Source organism: Octopus sinensis, linkage group LG27 (genome assembly GCF_006345805.1).
Source record: "Octopus sinensis linkage group LG27, ASM634580v1, whole genome shotgun sequence".
NCBI lineage: Eukaryota > Metazoa > Mollusca > Cephalopoda > Octopoda > Octopodidae > Octopus > Octopus sinensis.
Window position 1 is genome coordinate 13,379,953 of NC_043023.1, and position 23,749 is coordinate 13,403,701.

The following is a 23,749-nucleotide window of genomic DNA, read 5'->3' on the forward strand; positions in this document are numbered from 1 at the left end:
TGTGCAGGTGGCAAGTAAATAAACACCGTTTCGACCCTGTGCTTGAGGAGACCTATTGAGTCAAGTACATCAACATCAAAAATCAATGGAAATTGTAATTGTGATCCCTGTGCCGGTGGCACGTAAAAAGCACCATCCGAACATGGCCAATGCCAGCGCCGCCTTGACTGGCTTTTGTGCAGGTGGCACGTAAAAAGTACCGTCCAAACGTAGCCAATACCAGTGCTGTCTTGACTGGCTTCCATGCAGGTGGCATGTAAAAAGCACCATCCGAACGTAGCCAATACCAGTGCTGTCTTGACTGGCTTCCATGCAGGTGGCATGTAAAAAGCACCATCCGAACGTAGCCAATCAGTGCTGTCTTGACTGGCTTCCATGCAGGTGGCATGTAAAAAGCACCATCCGAACGTAGCCAATACCAGTGCTGTCTTGACTGGCTTCCATGCAGGTGGCATGTAAAAAGCACCATCCGAACGTAGCCAATACCAGTGCTGTCTTGACTGGCTTCCATGCAGGTGGCATGTAAAAAGCACCATCCGAACGTAGCCAATACCAGTGCTGTCTTGACTGGCTTCCATGCAGGTGGCATGTAAAAAGCACCATCCGAACGTAGCCAATACCAGTGCTGTCTTGACTGGCTTCCATGCAGGTGGCACGTTAAAAGCACCGTCCAAACGTGGCCGATGCCAGCCTCCCCTGGCACGTAAAATGCACCCACTGCACTCATGGAGTGGTTGGCGTTAGGAAGGGCATCCAGCTGTAGAAACACTGCCAGATCTGACTGGAGCCTGGTGCAGCCTCCTGGCTTCCGAGACCCTGGTTGAACCATCCAACCCATGCTAGCATGGAAAACAGACATTAAACGATGATGATGATGACGTAGAACCGAAACTTTCATAGATTGGAATTTAAATCCTAATCTCTATAGAAATTTATTGTTCCAAGAAAACATTGAATTTGAATTGCTTTTAATTTTTACAATTATAGATAACAACTCTGGCTGCAACACCTGAACCAGGTGTGTGTGAATGATGTTGAGCGAACGTCTGCTACGAATGATATTTTTTAACACAGGGCATCTCTAAGACGACTGCAAGACGGTGAAGGAAAATAAGTGAACTGTGACCAGGCTCAATAAAAGGAGCCCCAGTTATTGGTTGCAATTACATACTTGAAATCAGTGTTGGTAGGAATTTAATCAGCTTGCAAATACACATTCACATTACTGCATTTATGCTCTGGCTAAGCCCGAACAGCCCATGTGCTGGAATCACCACTGATATATATATATATATATATAGGTGAGGGCGCGTGGCTTAGTGGTTAGGGCATTCGGCTCATGATCGTAAGGTTGTGAGTTCGATTCCCGGCGACGCGTTGTGTCCTTGAGCAAGACACTTTATTTCACGTTGCTCCAGTCCACTCAGCTGGCAAAAATGAGTTGTACTTGTATTTCAAAGGGTCAGCCTTGTCACTCTCTGTGTCACGCTGATTATCCCCGAGAACTACGTTAAGGGTACACGTGTCTGTGGAATGCTCAGCCATTTGCACGTTAATTTCACGAGCAAGCTGTTCCGTTGATCGTATCAGCTGGGACCCTCGTCGTCGTAACCGGCGGAGTCTTTAAAAATATATATATATATATATATATATATATATAAAAAGGGAAAGTTTACGAAAATAAACAAAAGACGAAGACAGGTGGTATACGAAGAAAGGCGGCGAGCTGGCAGAGACGTTAGCACGCCGGGCGAAATGCGTAGCTGTATTTCGTCTGCCGTTACGTTCTGGGTTCAAATTCCGCCGAGGTCGACTTTGCCTTTCATCCTTTCGGGGTCGATAAATTAAGTATCAGTTACGCACTGGGGTCGATGTAATTGACTTTATCCGTTTGTCTGTCCTTGTTTGTCCCCTCTGTGTTTAGTCCCTTGTGGGTAGTAAAGAAATAGGTGGTGTACAAAACAAACAGATGTATTAGTATAACGCTCAGGAATAGAAAAAGTCTTTTACGTTTCGAGCCTACGCTCTTCTATAGAAAGGGACACAGGAAAAACAAGGAGAGAAAAAAAAGTGTGTAGTGGCTAACGATCTATCTTTACATATATATATATATATATATATATAAAGGGTAAAGACCCCCTTCGGTCATGAATGACCATGGGATTGCACCTAGAAAGTTACCCTCCTAGACACAAGTCCGGGCAAGGTTGTTTATGGAAGACCAGCAGTCGCCCATGCATACCAGCCTCCCCTCTCCACGCCACCAGTGTCATCCAAGGGAAAGACAAAGGTCGATACAGCTTGGCACCTGTGACATCGCAACTCATTTCTACAGCTGAGTGAACTGGAGCAACGTGAAATAAAGTGCCTTGCTCGAGAACAACACGCAGCCCTGTCCGGGATTCGAGCTCACAACCTCACGATCGTAAGCTCGACGCTCTAACCACTGAGCCATGCGCCTTCATATATATATATATACATACATACATACAAAGATATACATATATATACACATCCACACATAATGTGTTTACTTACATTGACTGATCCAAAAATATCACTCAACTGGTCAATGGTGGAGGAACTGCTGTTGTCAAGGTTTGAACTTGGTTGGTTAGAAGCGACAACAGGCTTCATATCCGGCGGGTCACTCAGACCTAAAACAAAGAGACAAACAGACAGACAAACATTAACACATGTCCTTACTCGGTCAACATGATAAAAAAAACTCGCAAACTGGAATTGTGCTGGCCACCTCAACCGACTGTGTCCCTACTCGTGCTCTCTTCTTGAATGCGAGTTAAGTTAAGTTAATTTTTTGCCTCAAAAAGCAAAAGCAAAGCCATGTAGGGGGACATGGAGTTATGTACAGGGAGGGTGTTCATACAAAGAGTTCAGGATATTTCTGGTCAAGAGAGACTTTGAACCGAGCGGTCTTCGGCATCTTCACCATCTCATCCGGCAGCTTATTCCACGGATCCGCAACCCGGACGGAGAAAGCCCCTCTCCTTCGATTGAGATGAAATCGTCGCAGATAGAGCTTTTCAGAGTGACCCCGCAGCCGACGCTCTGGAGCAGGAGTGAATAACAGCTCTTTCGAGAGGTTACACTTTCCGCTTATGATGTTGTGAGCAAGAATGGGATCACCACGGCGTCGCCGTTTTTCTAGAGAATAAAGGTCGAGCGTCTTCAGCATTTCTTCATAAGACAAATGCTTGAGACCAAGAACCATGCGGGTAGCCAGCTTCTGGACTCTTTCGAGATGATGTATGTCTTTGAGGAGATAAGGAGAAGAGGCTTGAATCGCGTACTCCAATATGGGTCTCACCAGCGTGACATTCAGCGGTAGGAATATGGCTGCTGTGAGCATTCCGAATGACCCCCCCCTCTCTCTTTGGAGAGGCACTGAGCCGCTATACGCACACATGCCCACACGGCAGTAAATTGCACCTACCGAATTCAATCACAAAGCTCCAGTCGGCTCGGGGCTATAGTAGAAGACACTTACCCAAAGTGCCACGCAGTGGGACTGAACCCGAAACCATGTAGCTAGGAGGCAAGCTCCCTAACCACACAGCCATGCCCACGCCTACTTAAAAATGTATGCACATATGCGCAGCGCTATGCGTGAGGCAAGTTTTCTACAGCCGGATGCCCTTCCTGACGCCAACCCCCACCTGTTGCCAAGCGAGGTAGTTTTATTCCCTCCCGTCGAATAAAAAACAGAACTCCGCGTGCTTTGTTGGCAGCACGGACGCACTGGGCCGAAGGCGAAAAGGAAGAATCCACCAAGATACCCAGGTTCTTTACCTGGTCGGTCCTCTCCAGCAGCAGACGACCTGGCTCGAAATCAAGTTGAGATGCAGGAGAAGAGCCGATGTATATTGTGACTTTGGATAAGAGGAGGAATGAGGACTTGATGGGGATGCTGGGGTTCAAGGAATCGGTGGACCAGCTGACAAGCTCAAATGGAGTGTGGTGGTGTGGACATGTGTTGAGGAGGGATGACGATCGTGTTCTGCGGAGAGCGGTTGAGTTTAAAGGTGAATGAACCGCGAAGGTCAACCAGAAGGTCAAACATGGAGGGGACAGGTAGAGGAGGAGATTGGGAGGGTTGGCTTGAGGAGAGGGGATGCCCAAAACCAGGCAAGATGGTGTGAGAGCAGTTGGTGTAAGAGTGAGGTAGGTCCAGCTACCTGTTAATGGGAACAAACCCTGATTAAAAATATTCGGCATCATCATCATCATCAGTCTAAGCTGCTCTGTTGTGGATCCTTCCTTCATATTTTAATATCTTCTACCCTAGCATAAAACATCATCTATTCCATTGAAAATAACACTGACATCTCATTTTACAGATATCTCGTCTGGCACCTGTGTCGGTGGCACATAAAAAACACCATCCGAGCGTGGCCGTCTGCCAGCCTCATCTGGCACCTGTGTCGGTGGCACATAAAATCACCCTCTACACTTGTGGAGTGGTTGGCGTTAGGAAAGGCATCCAGCTGTAGAAACACTGCCAGATCTGACTGGCCTGGTGCAGCCTTCGGGCTCCCCAGACCCCAGTTGAACCGTCCAACCCATGCTAGCATGGAAAGCGAACGTTAAATGATGATGATGATGATGATGATGATTATATATATATATATATATATATATATATATATATATATACAACACACACATATATGTATATATCATCATCATCATCGTTTAATGTCCGTTTTCCGCGCTAGCACGGGTTGGGTGGTTTGACCGGGGTCTGGGAAGTCACGAGGCTGCACCAGGCTCCAGTCTGATCTGGCAGTGTTTCTACAGCTGGATGCCCTTCCTAACGCCAACCACTCCGCGAGTGTAGTGGGTGCTTTTTACGTGCCACCGGCACAGAAACCAGTGAAGGTGGCGCTGGCATCGGCCACGATTTGGATGGTGCTTTTTACATGCCACCGGCACAGAAGCCAGTCAAAGCAGTGCTGGCATCGGCCACGATTTGGATGGTGCTTTTTACGTGCCACCTGCACGGAAGCCAATCAAGGCGGCGCTGCCATCAGCCACGTTCAGATTGTGCTTTTTACGTGCCACTGGCACAGGGGATCACAACTGCAGTTTCCATTGATTTTGATGGTGTCCTTGACTCAATGGATCTCCTCAAGCACAGGGTCGAAACGGTGTTTCTTCACTTGCCACCTTCACAGGAGTCAGTCCAGCGGTCCTGGCAAATGCCGGGTGCCACACATATATATTTGTATATATATATATATATATATATATCATCAACATCATCGTTTAACGTCTGTTCTCCATGCTAGCATGGGTTGGATGGTTTGACCGGGGATCTGGGAAGCCAGGAGGCTGCACCAGGCTCCAGTCTGATCTGGCAATGTTTCTACAGCTGGATGCCCTTATACACACATATGTATGTATATATGTATACATATACATGTACATATATAATATATACACACACACACATATATATATATAGGTACATACATACATACATACACACACACACCACATATATATTAGGCTCCCACACAGTTTCCAGCTACAGACTCAAAATTCATTTATGTGCTTCTTGTGAATGCAAATGTGTGTGTCCGTGTGTCCATACATCTTACCCGCCTCTCTCAAGGTAAATGGCCCTTGCGGCCAATTCCTGAACTCCCAACAAGACGAGAGGGTGAAGACGAATACCACACATCCCTTTCATAGACCTCCACCCCCACAAAAAAAACCCCTAACGGATCTTACCTAAAGCCAGCAGCTGTTCGTCGAGGATAGATGCTCCCACGGGGGTGGTCGTTGAAGCCAAGTTGGCCTTCGTCTTGTTGGGGGACTGCGTCGTCTGGTCAAAGCCCAGGTCGAGCAATGTGTGGTTTGTACCAAAGTCTGCAAAAGAAAAATTGCTAAGGATCAATAACATCATCACCATTATCATCATCATCATCATCATCACAATACGGATACCTTTTACTGCAGCCATGCTGGAGCACTGCATCAAAGAATTTGGGTTCAATGAATCGATGCCACACCCACAGGAATTAATTTTATTTTTTCAAGCCTGGTACTTATTCTGTCAATTCCTTCTGCTGAACTGCTAAGTTACAGGGATGTAAACAAACCAACATCAGTTTTTCAAGTGGTAATGGAGGACAAACACATAGAAAAAACAAAGACACATACACACACACATAATATATATATATATATATATGTGGAGGTGCAATGGGCCAGTGGTTAGGGCAGCGGACTCGCGGTCGTAGGATCGCGGTTTCGATTCCCAGGCCGGGCGTTGTGAGTGTTTATTGAGCAAAAACACCTAAAGCTCCACGAGGCTCCGGCAGGGGGTGGTGGCGATCCCTGCTGTACTCTTTCACCATTCTTTTTCCCACTCTTTCTTCTGTTGGCCTGCTCGCTTAGCCAGTGGGGTGACGTCATTCGAAGGCTAAAACAATGCGAAGCGCATTGTGACCAGCGATGTGTAACAACATCTCATGGTCTGGTCGCTCACATGATCACGTGATATATATATATATATATATATACTTTGTTAATAAAGGAAATGGAAGAGAGGCAGCAGTGAAAGAAGAAAGGGGGATGAGGGAGAAGGGATAGGTTGAGAGGGGATGTGGTGAAAGGGGGAGAGGGGAGAGATGGGGTGGTAGAGAGGAGGAGGGGGGAGAAGAGAAAGGAAGAGAGACGAGGAGAGAGGAGAGAAGGAAGGGCAGAGAGTCGGGAGAGGAGGAGAGGGAAGAGATGGAAGGGCAGAGAGTTGGGAGAGGGGGGAGAGGAGGAGGAGGAGAGAGAGGAGAAGGGGCAGGCATAGAGAGAGATAGAGAGAGAAAGGGTGACTTGAAAGAAGTGATGGATGCATGTCGATGCTGTGCACCACCCTGCCCTCCACTGCTCCATCTCTGCCCCCTATAACTGCAGATGTAAATCTGAGGAACTGCTCACTTACCACTGGAGCCTTCCACCTTCAATTTATACTGATTCATCACCTTCATCACCTCATCGTTGGCTTTCAGGATATCGGCTGCAAATAATAATAATAACAATAATAATAATAATAACAGTAATAATAATAGTAATAATAATAATAATAATAATAATAACAATAATAATAATAAAAGTGTTATCATGTACATTATTTTGTCTTGGTATAAAAGATGGGCTACACCAAATATTCTGCTCAATACCTATTTCTTTATTACCCGCAAAGGGCTATACATAGAGGGGACAAACAAGGACAGACATAGGTATTAATTCGATTACATCGACCCCAGTGCGTAACTTGTACTTAATTTATCGACCCCGAAAGGATGAAAGGCAAAGTCGACCTCGGCGGAATTTGAACTCAGAACGTAATGGCAGTCGAAATAGGGCTACACATTTCGCCCGGTGTGCTAATGTTTCTGCCAGCTCGCCGCCTTCTGCTCAATACCACAGATTTGCTTGTCAGTTGTTTGACCTTAACCAGTTGAGCATATCCCTTGCTGGCTGATGATATGTGCATCTCTGATCACGAGCAGAAGTAGTGGGAGAACATCATAGCCATGTGTTGAGAGAAATTCTTTGGGGTTTGAATAATTCACTTCTGGAAACAAGGTTGTCTCATTCAATATCCTTAAACAACCCTTATTCAGGGACCTTTTGAGCAGAATGGGCTACTCGACCAGAAGAAAATTCTAACTGGGCCCCACCTGCAAGGTCATGTGCTGTTTATCTTGATATGAAATCCCCATGTCGCGCACATATGGTTGTGATGCATGTGCCTAGTGTACCCTTATCAAACAGGTAGTCATGATGGGTATACTGGGCTTCGTATATTTTACCCCAGGGTCACTTTGATGGCATGCACTGCTCTCTCATTCAATAATAATAATAATCTTTTCTACATAGGCAGAAGGCATGATATTTTACGGGAGAGTTAAGTTGATTACATCTACCCTGAAAAGATGGATTTTAACAGGATTTGAACTCAGAATATAAAGACCAATCAAATACCACTATTTTGTCTGTCATGCTAATGATTCGGCCTGAAAAAAATATGGGATGGTCACGGCTGGACCATCTTTGATCATTGGTCAGTCTGGATCAGGACTGACCTGGGGCTAAACAACAACTAATACTAACTACTATATTTTAGATAATGTAGTCCTAGATACACTATGCCTGAATGAATGATGGGATGGTCACAGCTGGAACATCCTTGATCATAGGTCTGTTTGGATCAGGACTGACCTAGGGCTAAACAACAACAGTTATAGCCACTAATACTAACTACTACACATTAGATAATGTAGTCCTAGATACACTATGCCTGAATGAAAGATGGGATGGTCACAGCTGGAACGTCTTTGATCATAGGTCTGTCCACTCCCTCAACTTACCAATTCCATCGTTATCCTGTTCATCTGTATCACTTGCCAACCGGAATAAATTTGGCCGCAGCTTCTCCAAAGTCTCGTAAAGTTCCTGAAATTAAAACACAAGAGAACCCTTGTTAACACTTTTGATACCGACCCTCCCCTTGAGAGCAGCCCTAGTTCTGTAATATAAACTTCCCCTTTAAAAGGTACTAGCTTAACCTTCATCATCATCATCATCGTTTAGCATCCGCTTTCCATGCTAGCATGGGTTGAACGATTCAACTGGGGTCAAGGAAGCCAGGAGGCTGCGCCAGGCCCAGTCTGATCTGGCAGTGTTTCTACAGCTGGATGCCTTTCCTAACGCCAACCACTCCATGATTGTAGTGGGTGCTTTTTACATGCCACCAGCACAGGTGCCAGGCGAGGCTGGCAACGGCCACGATCGGATGGTGCTTTTTATGTGCCACCGGCATGGGGGCCAGGCGAGGCTGGCAAACGGCCACGATCGGATGGTGCTTTTTACGTGCCACTGGCACGGGGACCAGCATTCAAATTTCCCAGTCAAATGTGATACTTATTTATTTACATTGTATTGGTGTTGTGCTAGTAGAGTGCTAAGAGCACCATCCGAGCATGATCATTGCCAGAGCGGCTAACTGGCACCTGTGCTGGTGGCATGTGTAAAAAGATTCAAGCGAGGTCATTGCCAGTACTACCTGACTGGCCCCTGTGCCAGTGGCATGTAAAAAGCACCCACTACACTCTCGGAGTTAGGAAGGGCATCCAGCTGTAGAAACCATGCCAGATCAGACTGGGGCCTGGTGCAGCTCTCCAGCTTGCCAGGTCTGGCCAAACCGTCCACTTCATGCCAGAATGGATAATAAACGTTAAATGATTATACATACATATATATATATATATATATTATATATATATATATATATATATAATATATATATATATATATACTATAATGCCAGGGGCATGTGTAAAGAGATTCGAGTGAGATCGTTGCCAGTACCGCCCGCCTGACTGGCCCCGTGCCGGTGGCATGTAAAAAGCACCCACTACACTCTCGGATTGGTTGGCGTAAGGAAGGGCATCCAGTTTAGAAAAAATTTTGCCAGATCAAGACTGAAGCCTGGTGCAGCCATCTGGTTCGCCAGACCTCAGTCAAATCGTCCAACCCATGCTAGCATGAAAAGCGGACGTTAAATAATGATGATGATGATGATGGCTTAACTTGTAGCTCGGAGATTACGCATGATCATAACCGTAGTCATGGCTGATGCTGGTGTCACGTAACTGGTACCTGTGCTGGTGGCACATAAAGAGCACCTTTTGAGTGTTGGAGGCACAAAGGGTGAATTTATTTATTCTCTCTTTATTTCCTCATATTCCTTTCTGTTGAAGAGTGTAGGCTCGAAACGTAAAAGACTTTCTCACTTTCCCGAGCGTCAAACTAATACACCTGCTTATTGTTTATATACCTGTCTTCATGTTTAGTTTTTCTGTAAATTTCAACTATATACATATATATATGTATGTATGTATATATATATATTGTTATAGAGTTTGATTTGAAAACCCCACTAGAATGGGAGAAAGCGCTAATGATCTAAGTGATATGATATATATATATAAAAAATGTAATATATAAATAAATATCTGTAAATATAAACCATCCGATTTTCTGAGTACCTCATTTCTTCTAATATATATATATATGTACATATATATATATACATACACACACACACATATATATACATATATATACACACATATATATACATACACACACATACATATACACACACACATATATAAAGATACACATACATATATACACACACACACACAAATATATATATATATATATATACACATATATATATATATATATACATACACACACACATATATACATACACACACACACACACACACACACACACAACACACAAAATGGGTATCCCCACATTCGCCGTCTGTGATCCAGGGCTATAGCAGAAAAGATGACATTGTCACATCAAGAACATCTTTGACCACAGGTCTGCTGGATCAAGACCTGGGGTTAAACAAGAACACAACAGACAGTCACCTTCAAAGACAACATATCGCACGACACCCCACCACCACCTCTACACCCAATAGAACATCTCAAGGCGCCACCTACCTTCATGGTGTCGCGGTCACTCTGCGACGCCGACTCAGTGCCGTAGTGTTCCAACATTTCCGACAACACGCTCACGTTGTTGTTGATTGTCTCCAGCTCGGACACCCGCTTCGAGATTTTGTCAATCCGGTCAGCATCCTGGAAGAGGTCAGAGGTCAAAGGTCAGGTCACGATAAACACATCGACTGACAAACATCACATACACACACAATACACACACGCATAATATGTATATATATTTTTTATCTTTCACTTATTTCAGAAATTAGACTGTGGCCAGAATAATCATCATCATCATCATCATCGTTTAACGTCCGCTTTCCATGCTAGCATGGGTTGGACGGTTCAACTGGGGTCTGGGGAGCCCGAAGGCTGCACCAGGCCAGTCAGATCTGGCAGTGTTTCTACAGCTGGATGCCCTTCCTAACGCCAACATAATAATAATAATAATCTTTTCTACTATAAGCACAAGGCCTGGAATTTTGGGGGAGGGGAACTAGACGATTACAACGACCCCAGTGCGTAACTGGTACTTAATTTGTCAACCCCGAAAGGATGAAAGGCAAAGTTGACCTCGGCGGAATTTGAACTCACAACGTAACGGCAGACGAAATACCTATTTCTTTACTACCCACAAGGGGCTAAACACAGAGGGGACAAACAAGGACAGACAGAGATATTAAGTCGATTACATCGACCCCAGTGAGTAACTGGTACTTAATTTATCGACCCCAAAAGGATGAAAGGCAAAGTCGACCTTGGTGGAATTTGAACTCAGAACGTAACGGCAGACGAAATACCTATTTCTTCACTACCCACAAGAGGCTTAAACACAGAGGGGACAAACAAGGACAGACAAAGGTATTAAGTCGATTACATCGACCCCAGTGAGTAACTGGTACTTAATTTATCGACCCCCCGAAAGGATGAAAGGTAAAGTTGACCTCGGCGGAATTTGAACTCAGAACGTAACGGCAGACGAAATACCTATTTCTTTACTACCCACAAAGGGCTAAACACAGAGGGGACAAACAAGGACAGACAAAGGTATTAAGTCGATTACATCGACCCCAGTGAGTAACTGGTACTTAATTTATCGACCCTGAAAGGATGAAAGGCAAAGTCGACCTTGGTGGAATTTGAACTCAGAACGTAATGGAAGACGAAATACCTATTTCTTTACTACCCACAAGAGGCTTAAACACAGAGGGGACAAACAAGGACAGACAAAGGTATTAAGTCGATTACATCGACCCCAGTGAGTAACTGGTACTTAATTTATCGACCCCGAAAGGATGAAAGGCAAAGTCGACCTTGGTGGAATTTGAACTCAGAACGTAATGGAAGACGAAATACCTATTTCTTTACTACCCACAAGAGGCTTAAACACAGAGGGGACAAACAAGGACAGACAGAGGTATTAAGTCGATTACATCGACCCCAGTGAGTAACTGGTACTTAATTTATCGACCCTGAAAGGATGAAAGGCAAAGTCGACCTTGGTGGAATTTGAACTCAGAACGTAGCGGCAAATACCGCTAAGCATTTCACCCGGCGTGCCGACAATTCTGCCAGTTCGCCGCCTTAAAAATAATAATAATAATCCTTTCTGCTAGGGGTACAAGGCATGAAATTTTGGAGGATGGGACCAGTTGATATTCATCGACCCCAGTGTTTCACTTGTACTTAATTTATTGACCCCCCTGAAAGGATGAAAGGTAAAGTCAACCTCAGAAGAATTTGAACTCAGAATGTAGCGAAATACCGCTAAGCATTTTATCCTGTGTGCTAACAATTCTGCCAGCTCACAGCCTTAATAATAATAATAATAATTCTTTCTACTAAAGGTACAAGGCCTAAAATTTTGGGGGAGAGGACCAGTTGATTACATCGACCCCAGTGTTTCACTGGTACTTAATTTATTGACTCCAAAAGGATGTCAACTCTGGCAGAATCTGAACTCAGAATATTAGCGACAGGCAAAATACCTCTAAGCATTTCGTCTGGCGTGCTAACGGTTCTGCCAGCTCACCGCCTTAATAATACTAATAATAATAATAATCTCTATATATATAAAGTTGAAGTTGTCTGTGTATGGCAGGTTTTGTAGCCTTCAACTAACACTGTCTCCTCCGAGACCCTGCGGTGCAGGTTGACCAAAATTGAGAGTATGATAGAAAAAGGCTTGCTCTTCATTCCGTAGAAGATAAAATTCAAATCAGACCATGTTAACACCAAAAATTATTTACATCAAAAAGGTGCTTTTTTTCTATGAAAATCCCTATTTTTTAAGGATTTTTTGACTGCTGTGTCGTCATTTTTCGGTGTATTTCAACCAGAAAAATGTTCACTTAAAGAGAATAACAAGCTACATAATGCAACATTTTTTATATTTCAAAAATTCCAATTCTAAAGGGTCGAAACAAACCCGAGCAACGCCAGGCGATACTGCTAGTAATAATAATAAAAATCCTGCTTACCTGCTGAACCATATTTTTGATCAATCTGTTGGCTGCTTGGAGATCTTCAGGATTTTTACTCTTCAGTAGCCGAGACAGCAGCTGGAACAGACAAGAACAAAACATCACTATCAGGGTTTCAATCCCACTTCAAACCACAATGTGATCATCATCGCCATCATCATTTTAAGATCTACTTCTCTATGCTTGCTCAGGTCAGACGAGACTAGGTTCAGGCAGGGTTTTTTTGTTGTTTTTTGCCCCTATGGCTGAACAGGTTTCATGAGAAGGCTGGGAACAAACTACACCACTTGTACGATGGTGGTGCTCATTTACAACTATCATGGAAATGTCAAGGTGGAAATAAACATAAAACTTTGGTTGATCCCAAGGTTTTGGAAGATACTAGCCCAAGGAGGTATGCAGTGGCTAGGAAGTGAACTTCCAAACCTCACGGTTATACAGCCAAGCCTGAACAGACGTGTGTGTGGGGTGCATGTGTATGCCTCTGTGTGTGGGTGTGTATGTGGGTGTGTGTGTGCATGCATGTGTGAATCTGTGTGTGGGAGTGTGCATGTCTGTGTGTGTATCTGTGTATGTCAGTGTGTATGTGTGTGTGTGTATCTATGTATGTCAGTGTGTATCTATGTATGTCAGTGTGTAAATAGTATGTGTAAATAGTTACATGTCAACCGATGCCTTATGTGTGAAATCAGTAGACAGAAACTGAAAACCATTCCACCATTCCTCCACACACAAGTGCAGGCATGGCTGTGTGGTAAGAAGCTTGCTTCCCAACCACAAGGTTCTAGGTTCAGTTCCACAGCATAGCATCTCAGGCAAGTGTCTTCTACTACAGCTCCATGCCAACAAAAACCTTGAGAGTGGATTTGGTAGACAGAAACCGAGAGAAGCCCATAATATATGTTTGCGTGTATTTCCTGATGTTAACATCTCATGACAGTAGTAAATGAGTGTCACTGTCATCTAAGCAGTGTTGTTCATTTCCAATGTTTTGTGAAAAAAAAAAAACCTGGCCAATGGGGGACCAGATTATTTTGCATGGAAACAGGTGAGAGATGGCAACAGGAAGGACATCTGGCTGTAGAAAAACTCTGACCCCTACCCGAATCCTATTTTCGCCTTTTCACGTGCCGCCGGCACGGGAGCCAACACAGCATATCTCAGCAGAAATTTAGTAACAAAAGGGTTAAAACAAAACCAAACAACACACACAATTATATATAATAAATACATATCTTACCCGTGCTTTCTCATCGTCTTCAAATAAAGCATTCTTTGGCCTGGGTGGGGGTGCCGGGTTAGCATTTAAATTCTGTAAAATAAACAAATAATTAACCAATATTTAACACACAAAAAATACTAACCTGAAGACTTTAGCATTCAAATTACTTTTTTTTTTCCTTTTTTTTTACTTGTTTCAGTCATTGGCCATGCTGGAGCACCGCCTTTAATCGAGCAAATCGACCCCGGGACTTATTCTTTGTAAGCCCAGTACTTATTCTATCGGTCTCTTTTGCCGAACCGCTAAGTTTACTCTTTTACTTGTTTCAGTCATTTGTCTGCGGCCATGCTGGAGCACCGCCTTTAGTCAAGCAAATCGACCCCGGGACTTATTCTTTGTAAGCCCAGTACTTATTCTATCGGTACTCTTTTGCCGAACCGCTAAGTTTCGGGGACGTAAACACACCAGCATCGGTTGTCAAGTGATGTTGGGGGAACAAACACAGACATACAAACACACACACACACACACACATACATATATATATATATATATATATACGACAGGCTTCTTTCAGTTTCTGTCTACCAAATCCACTCACAAGGCATTGGTCAGCCTGGGGCTATAGCAGAAGACACTTGCCCAAGATGCCACGCAGTGGGACTGAACCCAGAACCATGTGGTTGGTAAGCAAGCTACTTACCACACAGCCACTCCTGCGCCTATATCATCATCATCATCATCGTTTAGCGTCCGCTTTCTATGCTAGCATGGGTTGGACGGTTCAACTGGGGTCTGGGAAGCCAGAAGGCTGCACCAGGCCCCAGTCTGATCTGGCAGAGTTTCTACGGCTGGATGCCCTTCCTAACGCCAACCACTCTGTGAGTGTAGTGGGTGCTTTTTACGTGCCACCTGCACAGGTGCCAGACGAGGCTGGCAAACGGCCATGGTCGGATAGTGCTTTTTACATGTCACTGGCACAGGTGCCAGACGGGGCTGGCAAACGGCCATGGTCGGATAGTGCTTTTTACGTGCCACTGGCACAGGTGCCAGACGGGGCTGGCAAACGGCCATGGTCGGATAGTGCTTTTTACATGCCACCGGCACGGGGGCCAGGCTAGGCAAAACGGATGGTTCGCTTACGTGCCACCGGCACTGGTATAATCTTTATTTATCCACATTGTTTTGGATTAATCATGGATTATCTCATAGCTTTGAGATTTTGCTAATGCAATTGTTTATTTTCAGAATGACATTGTAGGGTAAGTGTGAAAAGCCGGATTTGACTGGTTTGAACATAAAACAGAATATTTGGGCTTAATTAAATATAATCCTTAATTACCCACATTGTTTTTAATTAATCAGGCATTATCTCAGAGCTTTAAGATTTTGATGCTGTAATTGTATGTTTTAGAATGACATTGTGGGGTATGTGTGAGAGGCCAGATCTGGTCAGTTTGAGCACGAACAGGGAGAATATTTGGGCTGGGCATGGCCAGTTTAACCCTTTAAGCATTCAGATTATTCTGTCAAATGTAATCCTTATTTATCCACATTGTTTTGGATTAATCATGGATTATCTCACAGCTTTGAGATTTCAATGATGTGATTGCTTATTTTCAGAATGACATAGAGTACATTAAATAAGCCTGTACTCAACAAGAGGCCACATTTGCAGAAGCTCCAACTGCATATGCCCACACTCAGCAAGGCCTCACTCACTCAACAGGCTTGTACCCACACTTGCCCTAAACTCATGTTTCTAGCATATACTCACCCTACAAGTCCAGACTCACCCAGCAAGCCTAGAAACTCTCAACAAGCCCTTGGTCACTCAACTAGCACACACTTATCCTACATGTCTATACACTCACTCAACAAGCCTATACTCAGGCCTGCATTCACCCTATCCTTCCATTCACCCAAGCCCTCACTCACCCAAGCCTGCACTCACCGAGCAAGCCAATACTCACCCAAAAACCCACATACACACACACATTCAACAAGTCTACAATCATTCTACTAGCCCACACGTATCCTACACATCTACACACTTGCCCAGAAAACCTGCACTCGCACAGCAAGCCTTCACTCGCCTAGCAAGCCTGCACCCGCTCGGCAAGCCTCCATTCGCCCGGCAAGCCTCCATTCGCCCAGCAAGCCTCCACTCACACAGCAAGCCTCCACTCGCCCGGCAAGCCTCCACTCGCACAGCAAGCTTGCACTCGCCCAGCAAGCCTCCACTCGCCCGGCAAGCCTCCACTCACACAGCAAGCCTCTACTCGCACGGCAAGCCTCCACTCGCCCGGCAAGCCTCCACTCGAACAGCAAGCCTCCACTCACCCGGCAAGCCTCCACTCGCCCGGCAAGCCTGCACTTGCACGGCAAGCCTCAACTCGCCCGACAAGCCTCTACTCGCACAGCAAGCCTCTACTCGCACGGCAAGCCTCCACTCGCACAGCAAACCTGCACTCGTCCAGCAAGCCTCCACTCACATGCACTCAACAAGCCCACAATCACTTAACTATCCTACACATCTACACCCTATTTCAACAGGCCAACACTCACCTCAAACTCGCCCTGCAATCCCACATACTCATGCTAAAAACCCACTGAAACCCTCAAATAGTATTATCATTGATTCACCAACCTTATCAATATATGCAGGGTCTTCTTTGACTATGCCCTGCGTCTTCAGCATAGCGTACGCCTCTCCAATCTTCGGTTCGTGGCTTAAATCGCGGGTCCAGCTGTACATCAACTCAATGCAACGTTTCTTCACGTTTTCCGAGGTCCGGGTCCCCAAATACTGGAACAGAAACAAATTATAGTGGAATTAGATAATACTGTTGTAGAGACAGTATGTCTGAATAAAAGATGGGATGGTCAGAGTTGGAATGTCTTTGATCATAGGTCTTCTGGAACATGATTGGCCTAGGGTTAAACAACAGTACTACAGCTACTAATACTAACTACTATACTATACATTAGAAAATGTAGTCCTAGATACACTATGCCTGAATAAAAGATGGGATGGTCACAGCTGGAACATCTTTGATCATGGGTCTGTCTGGATCAGGACTGACCTGGGGCTAAACAATAACAACAACTAGAGCCACTAATACTAACTACTATACTATACATTGGATAATGTAGTCCTAGATACACTATGCCTGAATAAAAGATGGGATGGTCACAGCTGGATCATCTTTCATCGTAGGTCTGCTGGATTCTGTTTGACCAAGGGCTACACAAAATCTACAAAAATCAACAACATACCTTAGGGGAAACAACTTTGATAATTTCATTTAAAAATCTAAATTTTCCAATTTCTGACTGGAACCGACTGCCACAGTTCTTCACACACGTCTCCAGGGTCTGAAACAGAATGAAATGGTATATATTAGGTGGATTATTATTATGACACAGAAGGTCTTGGCTCTAATATCAGTCTCATATATATATATGTATCAAATGAAGTAAATGAAAGACAGGACGCAAAGAATTTTGCAGTACATATGTTTCGGGCTTTATTGAAGAACTTATTCTTATAGCAATGCATAATTGATATAACAGGTAAATCAAAAGCCTTCTTCAGCCGTGTACAATTACCACACCAAAGACTTGTATCACATTATAAGAGGTTTGAGAAAAAGTTTGAGAAAAAAACCGAGTTTCATTGTGAATATAAATTCTCAAAGGCGTACATGGTATTGTTAGACTCCCAAACAAATCGTCCATACCGTTATATATATATATGTATATATATATGTATATTTATATATATATATACTCTTTACTCTTTTACTGGTTTCAGTCAAATCGATCCCAGGACTTATTCTTTGTAAGCCTAGTACTTATTCTATCAGTCTCTTTTGCTGAACCGCTAGTTTACAGGGACGGAAACACACCAGCATCGGTTGTCAAGCGATATTGGGGGGACAAACACAGACACAAAAATATACACACACATACATATATACGACGGGCTTCTTTCAGTTTCTGTCTATGAAATCCACTCACAAGGCTTTGGTCGGCCCGAGGCTATAGAAGACACTTGCCCAAGGTGCCAGACAGCAAGACTGAACCCGGAACCATGTGGTTAGTAAGCAAGCTACTTACCACACAGCCACTCCTATATATATATATATATATATATATATATATATATATATATGGTGCGATATGAACATTTAACGTGGTACTATAGTCAGTGTTTCGACTGCTATTTCGGCATGTTGGTGTCTTTTAGACACCCTCATTTTTAATTATATATATATATATATATATATATATATATATAAACAATTGCAGTGTGGAAGATATTTATAAGCCATTTAATATATATAGAGATAGTGAGATAAGATGAAAAAACACAAGATTTGCTTTACAGGATTTAAGAGTATATAGGAGCCATGATAATAAAGATATTATACAATTTTGTACAAAATAAGGTTCTGTTCTTTCAACATAACTGAGGTAAGGACCAGTTTCGCGTTGCTCATCAAAACCGGTCCTTCAATTATGTTGAAGTCTCCAGTCAAACCTATTTCATTGCTACCCACAAGGGGCTAAACACAGAGGGGGCAAACAAGGACAGACAAACAGATTAAGTCGATTACATTGACCCCAGTGAGCATAGAATAATAGACATAAAAAGTGGATGATGATGATTCCGCTAAGCAATTACAAAAGAAAATCACACACAAGGCGCAGGAGTGGCTGTGTGGTAAGTAGCTTGCTTACCAACCACATGGTTCCAGGTTCAGTCCCACTGCGTGGCATCTTGGGCAAGTGTCTTCTGCTATAGCCCCGGGCCGACCAATGCCTTGTGAGTGGATTTGGTAGACAGAAACTGAAAGAAGCCTGTCGTATATGTGTATATATATGGCCACAGTCAAATGACTGAAACAAGTAAAAGAGTAAACTTAGCGGTTCGGCAAAAGAGACCGATAGAATAAGTACTAGGCTTCCTAAGAATAAGTCCTGGGGTCGATTTGCTCGACTAAAGGCGGTGCTCCAGCATGGCCACAGCCAAATGACTGAAACAAGTAAAAGAGTAAACTTAGGGGTTCGGCAAAAGAGACCGATAGAATAAGTACTAGGCTTCCTAAGAATAAGTCCCGGGGTCGATTTGCTCGACTAAAGGCGGTGCTCCAGCATGGCCACAGCCAAATGACTGAAACAAGTAAAAGAGTAAACTTAGCGGTTCGGCAAAAGAGACCGATAGAATAAGTACTGGGCTTACAAAAGAATAAGTCCCGGAGTCGATTTGCTCGACTAAAAGGCGGTGCTCCAGCATGGCCACAGTCAAATGACTGAAACAAGTAAAAGAAAGAAAAGAAAAGAAAGAAAGAAAGAAAGAACAAACACACCATATATGGACAACGGATGCCATCTTGAGCAAAGAATTTTCCCTATCAACAACTGATAACATTCAGCAAAAAATAATACAGGCCAAACACTAATTTTGATAACACAGGCTTGCTGATAACGATCTTAATGTAAACTTCGTTACATCCTGTGACTTTTAGAGGGCACCCCCTGCAACTTTTTGTTTCGAGGGCCCAAACCCCTTCAAGCAAAATTCATAATCTACACACCTTTTATTTACAGCTATATGTTATTTTATTCTACCTGAAGTTCAACATTTCATGTAATCCTAAAGAACATCTTTAGAAGTACAACAGGTTGAATTTATTTAGGGCTCTTAGAAATTTCAATAAGTAAAATTTATCTGGGTCTATTTAAATTTATTTAGGTCTATTACAAATGTATTTAGGTTTAGTCCACTTATGCATACCTTTCCTTCTTGGGACACTAAACTCTACTTGTGAAGACCTGTTGAGGCAAGTGAAAATCAAAATCAATCAACATCAATGGAAATTGCAGCTGTGATACCAGTGCCGGTGGCACGTAAGAGAGCCATCCGAACGTGGCCGTTGCCAGCACCGCCCCGACTGTCCTCGTGCCGGTGGCATGTAAAAAGCACTATCCGATTGTGGCCGTTTGCCAGCCTCGTCTGGCACCTGTGCCAGTGGCATGTAAAAAGCACCCACTACACTCACGGAGTGGTTGGCGTTAGGAAGGGCATCCAACCGTAGAAACATTGCCAGATCAGACTGGAGCCTGGTGCAGCATTCTGGCTTCCCAGACCCCAGTTGAACCGTCCAACCCATGCCAGCATGGAAAGCGGACGCTAAACAATGATGATGATATTTTATTTTATTCTATCTAAAGTTCAACATTTCATGTTACCCTAAAGAACATCTTTAGAAATACAAGTTAAATTTATTTAGGGCTATTAGAAATTTCAATAAGTAAAATTTATCTGGGTCTATTTAAATTTATTAGGTCTATTACAAATGTATTTAGGTTTATTACAAATTTATTTTGCTCCATTACAAATTTATTTAGGTTTATTACAAATTACAATAGGTAAAAATCCAGATAAGAAGCATCTTGGGTGAGAGTCACCTTTGGTGAGTGTCATCTACTATAGCCTACCAAAGCCTTGTGAGTGGATTTGGTAGACGGAAACCGAAAGAAGCCTGTCATATATATATATATTTCTTTATTGCCCACAAGGGGATAAACATAGAGGCGACAAACAAAGACAGACAAAGGGATTAAGTCAATTACATCGACCCCAGTGCCTAACCGGTACTCTATTTATCAACCCCGAAAGGATGAAAGGCAAAGTTGACCTCGGCGAAATTTGAACACAGAACGTAACAGCAGACGAGATACGGCTACGCATTTTACGATTCTGCCAGCTCGCCATATATATATGTATATATATATATATATAAATGTGTGTGTGTGTGCGTTTGTGTGTCCATGTTTGTCCCCCCACCATTGCTTGACAACCAATACTGGTGTGTGTATGTCCCTATAACTCAGCGGTTCGGCAAAAGAGACCAATAGAATAAGTAGCAGGCTTACAAAGAATAAGTCCTGGGGTCGATTTGCTCAACTAAAAGCAGTGCTCCAGTATGGCCACAGTCAAAATGGCAGAAACAAGTAAAAGAATATATATATGTATATATATTTATACTAGCAGCATAGCCCGGCGTTGCCAGGTTAGTTTGAGATTTAATGCAAACTTGATGTCCAACATCGGTGTAGGGAAAATCTACGTGAACTTTCAAAAAATATCGCAGAAAAATCAGTTTGCTATGTGTGCCACATATGATGTAACTAACCGATTTTTTCCAGTAATAACATATCCTATTGGAATCAAAAGGGCCATATAGCTCCTTGGAGCAGACATGATGCTCGCTGTGACTTTCAAAAGAAATTCCTGCCAATTTGTTAAAGATATTGTCGAAAATATGTCATCTTGAATTTGATATGCGATTTCCCAAAATGGCATGATTTTATTGATTTTTTTCTGATGGTAAGGTATTGCATGGAAAACTAACGTCAGAATTAAGTTCCTTAGGGTAACATTAAGCTTCACCATGAGTTTGGTGAAAATCGATTGCAAGTTGTGAAAACTACAACGGAAAATGTGTTGCATATGACAAGCTTAGATTCCTGACCCCATGTCGAATTTATCGATTTTTTTCAGAACTGGGGGAACTTTTCAAAATTTTCGCTGCGTTAGTTTTGAATTATGACATTGGGCTATGTGTGTGTCAAGTTTCATCAGAATCGGTTGAAAGCCGTAGTCAGGGTGAGGGTACAACCTGACAGACACACAGACAGACAAACTGCCTTTTATATATATAGAGATAGAGAAGAGATAGAGATAAATAAGGATAAGATCAATATTTAAATACTGATCTTATCAGGTGGCCAGCATGGGAATAAAAACCTTTCGAAGGTAATAATTATTTAAAATTATAATTTAGGGTATCTAAGAGATACCACCACGCTGGAAATAGCAGCCAAAACTTGACTCTAAAACCACATTAAATGTTCATACAGCACCAGGAGAGAAGACAAAGAGACGAAAACTAGCAAAAAAAATTTTGAATAATTATGTGTGTGGGTGAGACAAACATATACAAATGAATGAAAGGAACACTACATGGTTACTTAACCATGTAGCATTCGAATTAGCCAGTCAAATGTAAATGCTTGATGATGATGATGATGGTGGTGATGATGGTGGTGGTGATGATGATGGTGATGATGATGGTGGTGATGATGGTCGTGGTGGTGATGATGATGATGGTGATGATGATGATGATGATGATGGTGGTGATGATGATGATGGTGATGATGATGATGATGGTGGTGATGATGGTGGTGATGATGGTGGTGGTGATGATGGTGGTGGTGATGATGATGGTGATGATGATGGTGATGATGATGGTGGTGATGATGGTGGTGATGATGATGATGGTGGTGATGATGGTGATGATGATGATGGTGATGATGGTGATGATGATGGTGGTGATGATGATGATGGTGGTGATGATGGTGGTGGTGATGATGATGATGGTGGTGATGGTAATGATGATGATGATGATGATGATAATGGTGATGATGATGGTGATGATGATGATGGTGGTGGTGATGATGACGATGGTCGTGGTGATGATGATGGTGATGATGACGATGATGGTGAAGGTGGTACTCACCAACAAGGCAAAGAGAGCTTCTCGTTCCTGCGGTGACTGCAACTTGTGGGCCAGGAGTCGTACTGAGATCATCGGGCCCTCGATGTCCTTGTTGACCCGGTCGCAGAACATCATCATATGATCCCAGTCTTCTTCGCGGTTGGCCGGATTTGTGGCCTTGTCTGGAAAGAAGGAAAACAAAAGAGAGATGTAGAGTTAAGATGGTTGTCCGAAGCTCCAGCATGGCCATAATGACACGGCTGAAACACATAAGCAAAGTAAAAGTGTTTTAAAATTTAAATTTGAACTTGAATATTTTAAAACAGAGAGCTGCATCAGAGTGGTGGTCTCACTTGGATTGGTACGTAACAAGGTGCGGTTGTGGCTGTGTGGTCAGAAGTTTGCTTCTGAATCCCATGGTTCTGGGTTCATTCCCACTGCATGGCACCTTGAGCAAGTGTCTTTTACTATAGCCATAGGTTAACCAAAGCCTTGCAAGTGGATTTGGTTGATGGAAACTGAAAGAAGCCTCTTAGTTAGTTAGTTAATTTTTGGCTCAAAAAGCAGAAAGCAAGGCCATGTAGGGGGACATGGAGTTATGTACAGGGTGGTGTTCATGTAAGGAGTTCAGGCCACTTGTGGTCAAGGGAGACTTTGAACCGAGCGGTCGTAGGCATCTTCACTATCTCGTCCGGCAGCTTATTTCATGGATCCGCAACCCGGATGGAGAAAGCCCCTCTCCTTCGATTGAGATGAAATTGTCACAGATAGAGCTTTATATATATATATATAATATATATATATATATATATATATATATATTTAATTCAATTCAATTTTTTGGCTCAAAAAGCGAAAAGCAAGGCCATGGAGTTATGTACAGGGAGGGTGGTCATGAAAAGAGTTCAGGCCATTTCTAG

At 43.2% G+C, this 23,749-nt stretch overlaps 1 protein-coding gene across 2 annotated transcripts in view; it reads right to left on the minus strand.

Moving 5' to 3' along the window:
* LOC115225343 (ADP-ribosylation factor-binding protein GGA1) overlaps window positions 1–23,749 on the minus strand; it is a 67,567-nt gene that overhangs the window by 13,496 nt on the left and 30,322 nt on the right. For both annotated transcript variants that reach the window (XM_029796292.2, XM_036513957.1), the window contains exons 3-12: window positions 22,851–23,011; window positions 17,539–17,637; window positions 16,910–17,068; window positions 14,278–14,349; window positions 13,035–13,115; window positions 10,555–10,692; window positions 8,397–8,481; window positions 6,965–7,039; window positions 5,755–5,892; window positions 2,539–2,657 (exon numbers count right to left, since the gene is read on the minus strand). In XM_029796292.2, coding sequence (XP_029652152.1) covers window positions 2,539–2,657; window positions 5,755–5,892; window positions 6,965–7,039; window positions 8,397–8,481; window positions 10,555–10,692; window positions 13,035–13,115; window positions 14,278–14,349; window positions 16,910–17,068; window positions 17,539–17,637; window positions 22,851–23,011 — 1,127 coding nt within the window. The remainder of the gene's footprint in view (window positions 1–2,538; window positions 2,658–5,754; window positions 5,893–6,964; window positions 7,040–8,396; window positions 8,482–10,554; window positions 10,693–13,034; window positions 13,116–14,277; window positions 14,350–16,909; window positions 17,069–17,538; window positions 17,638–22,850; window positions 23,012–23,749) is intronic.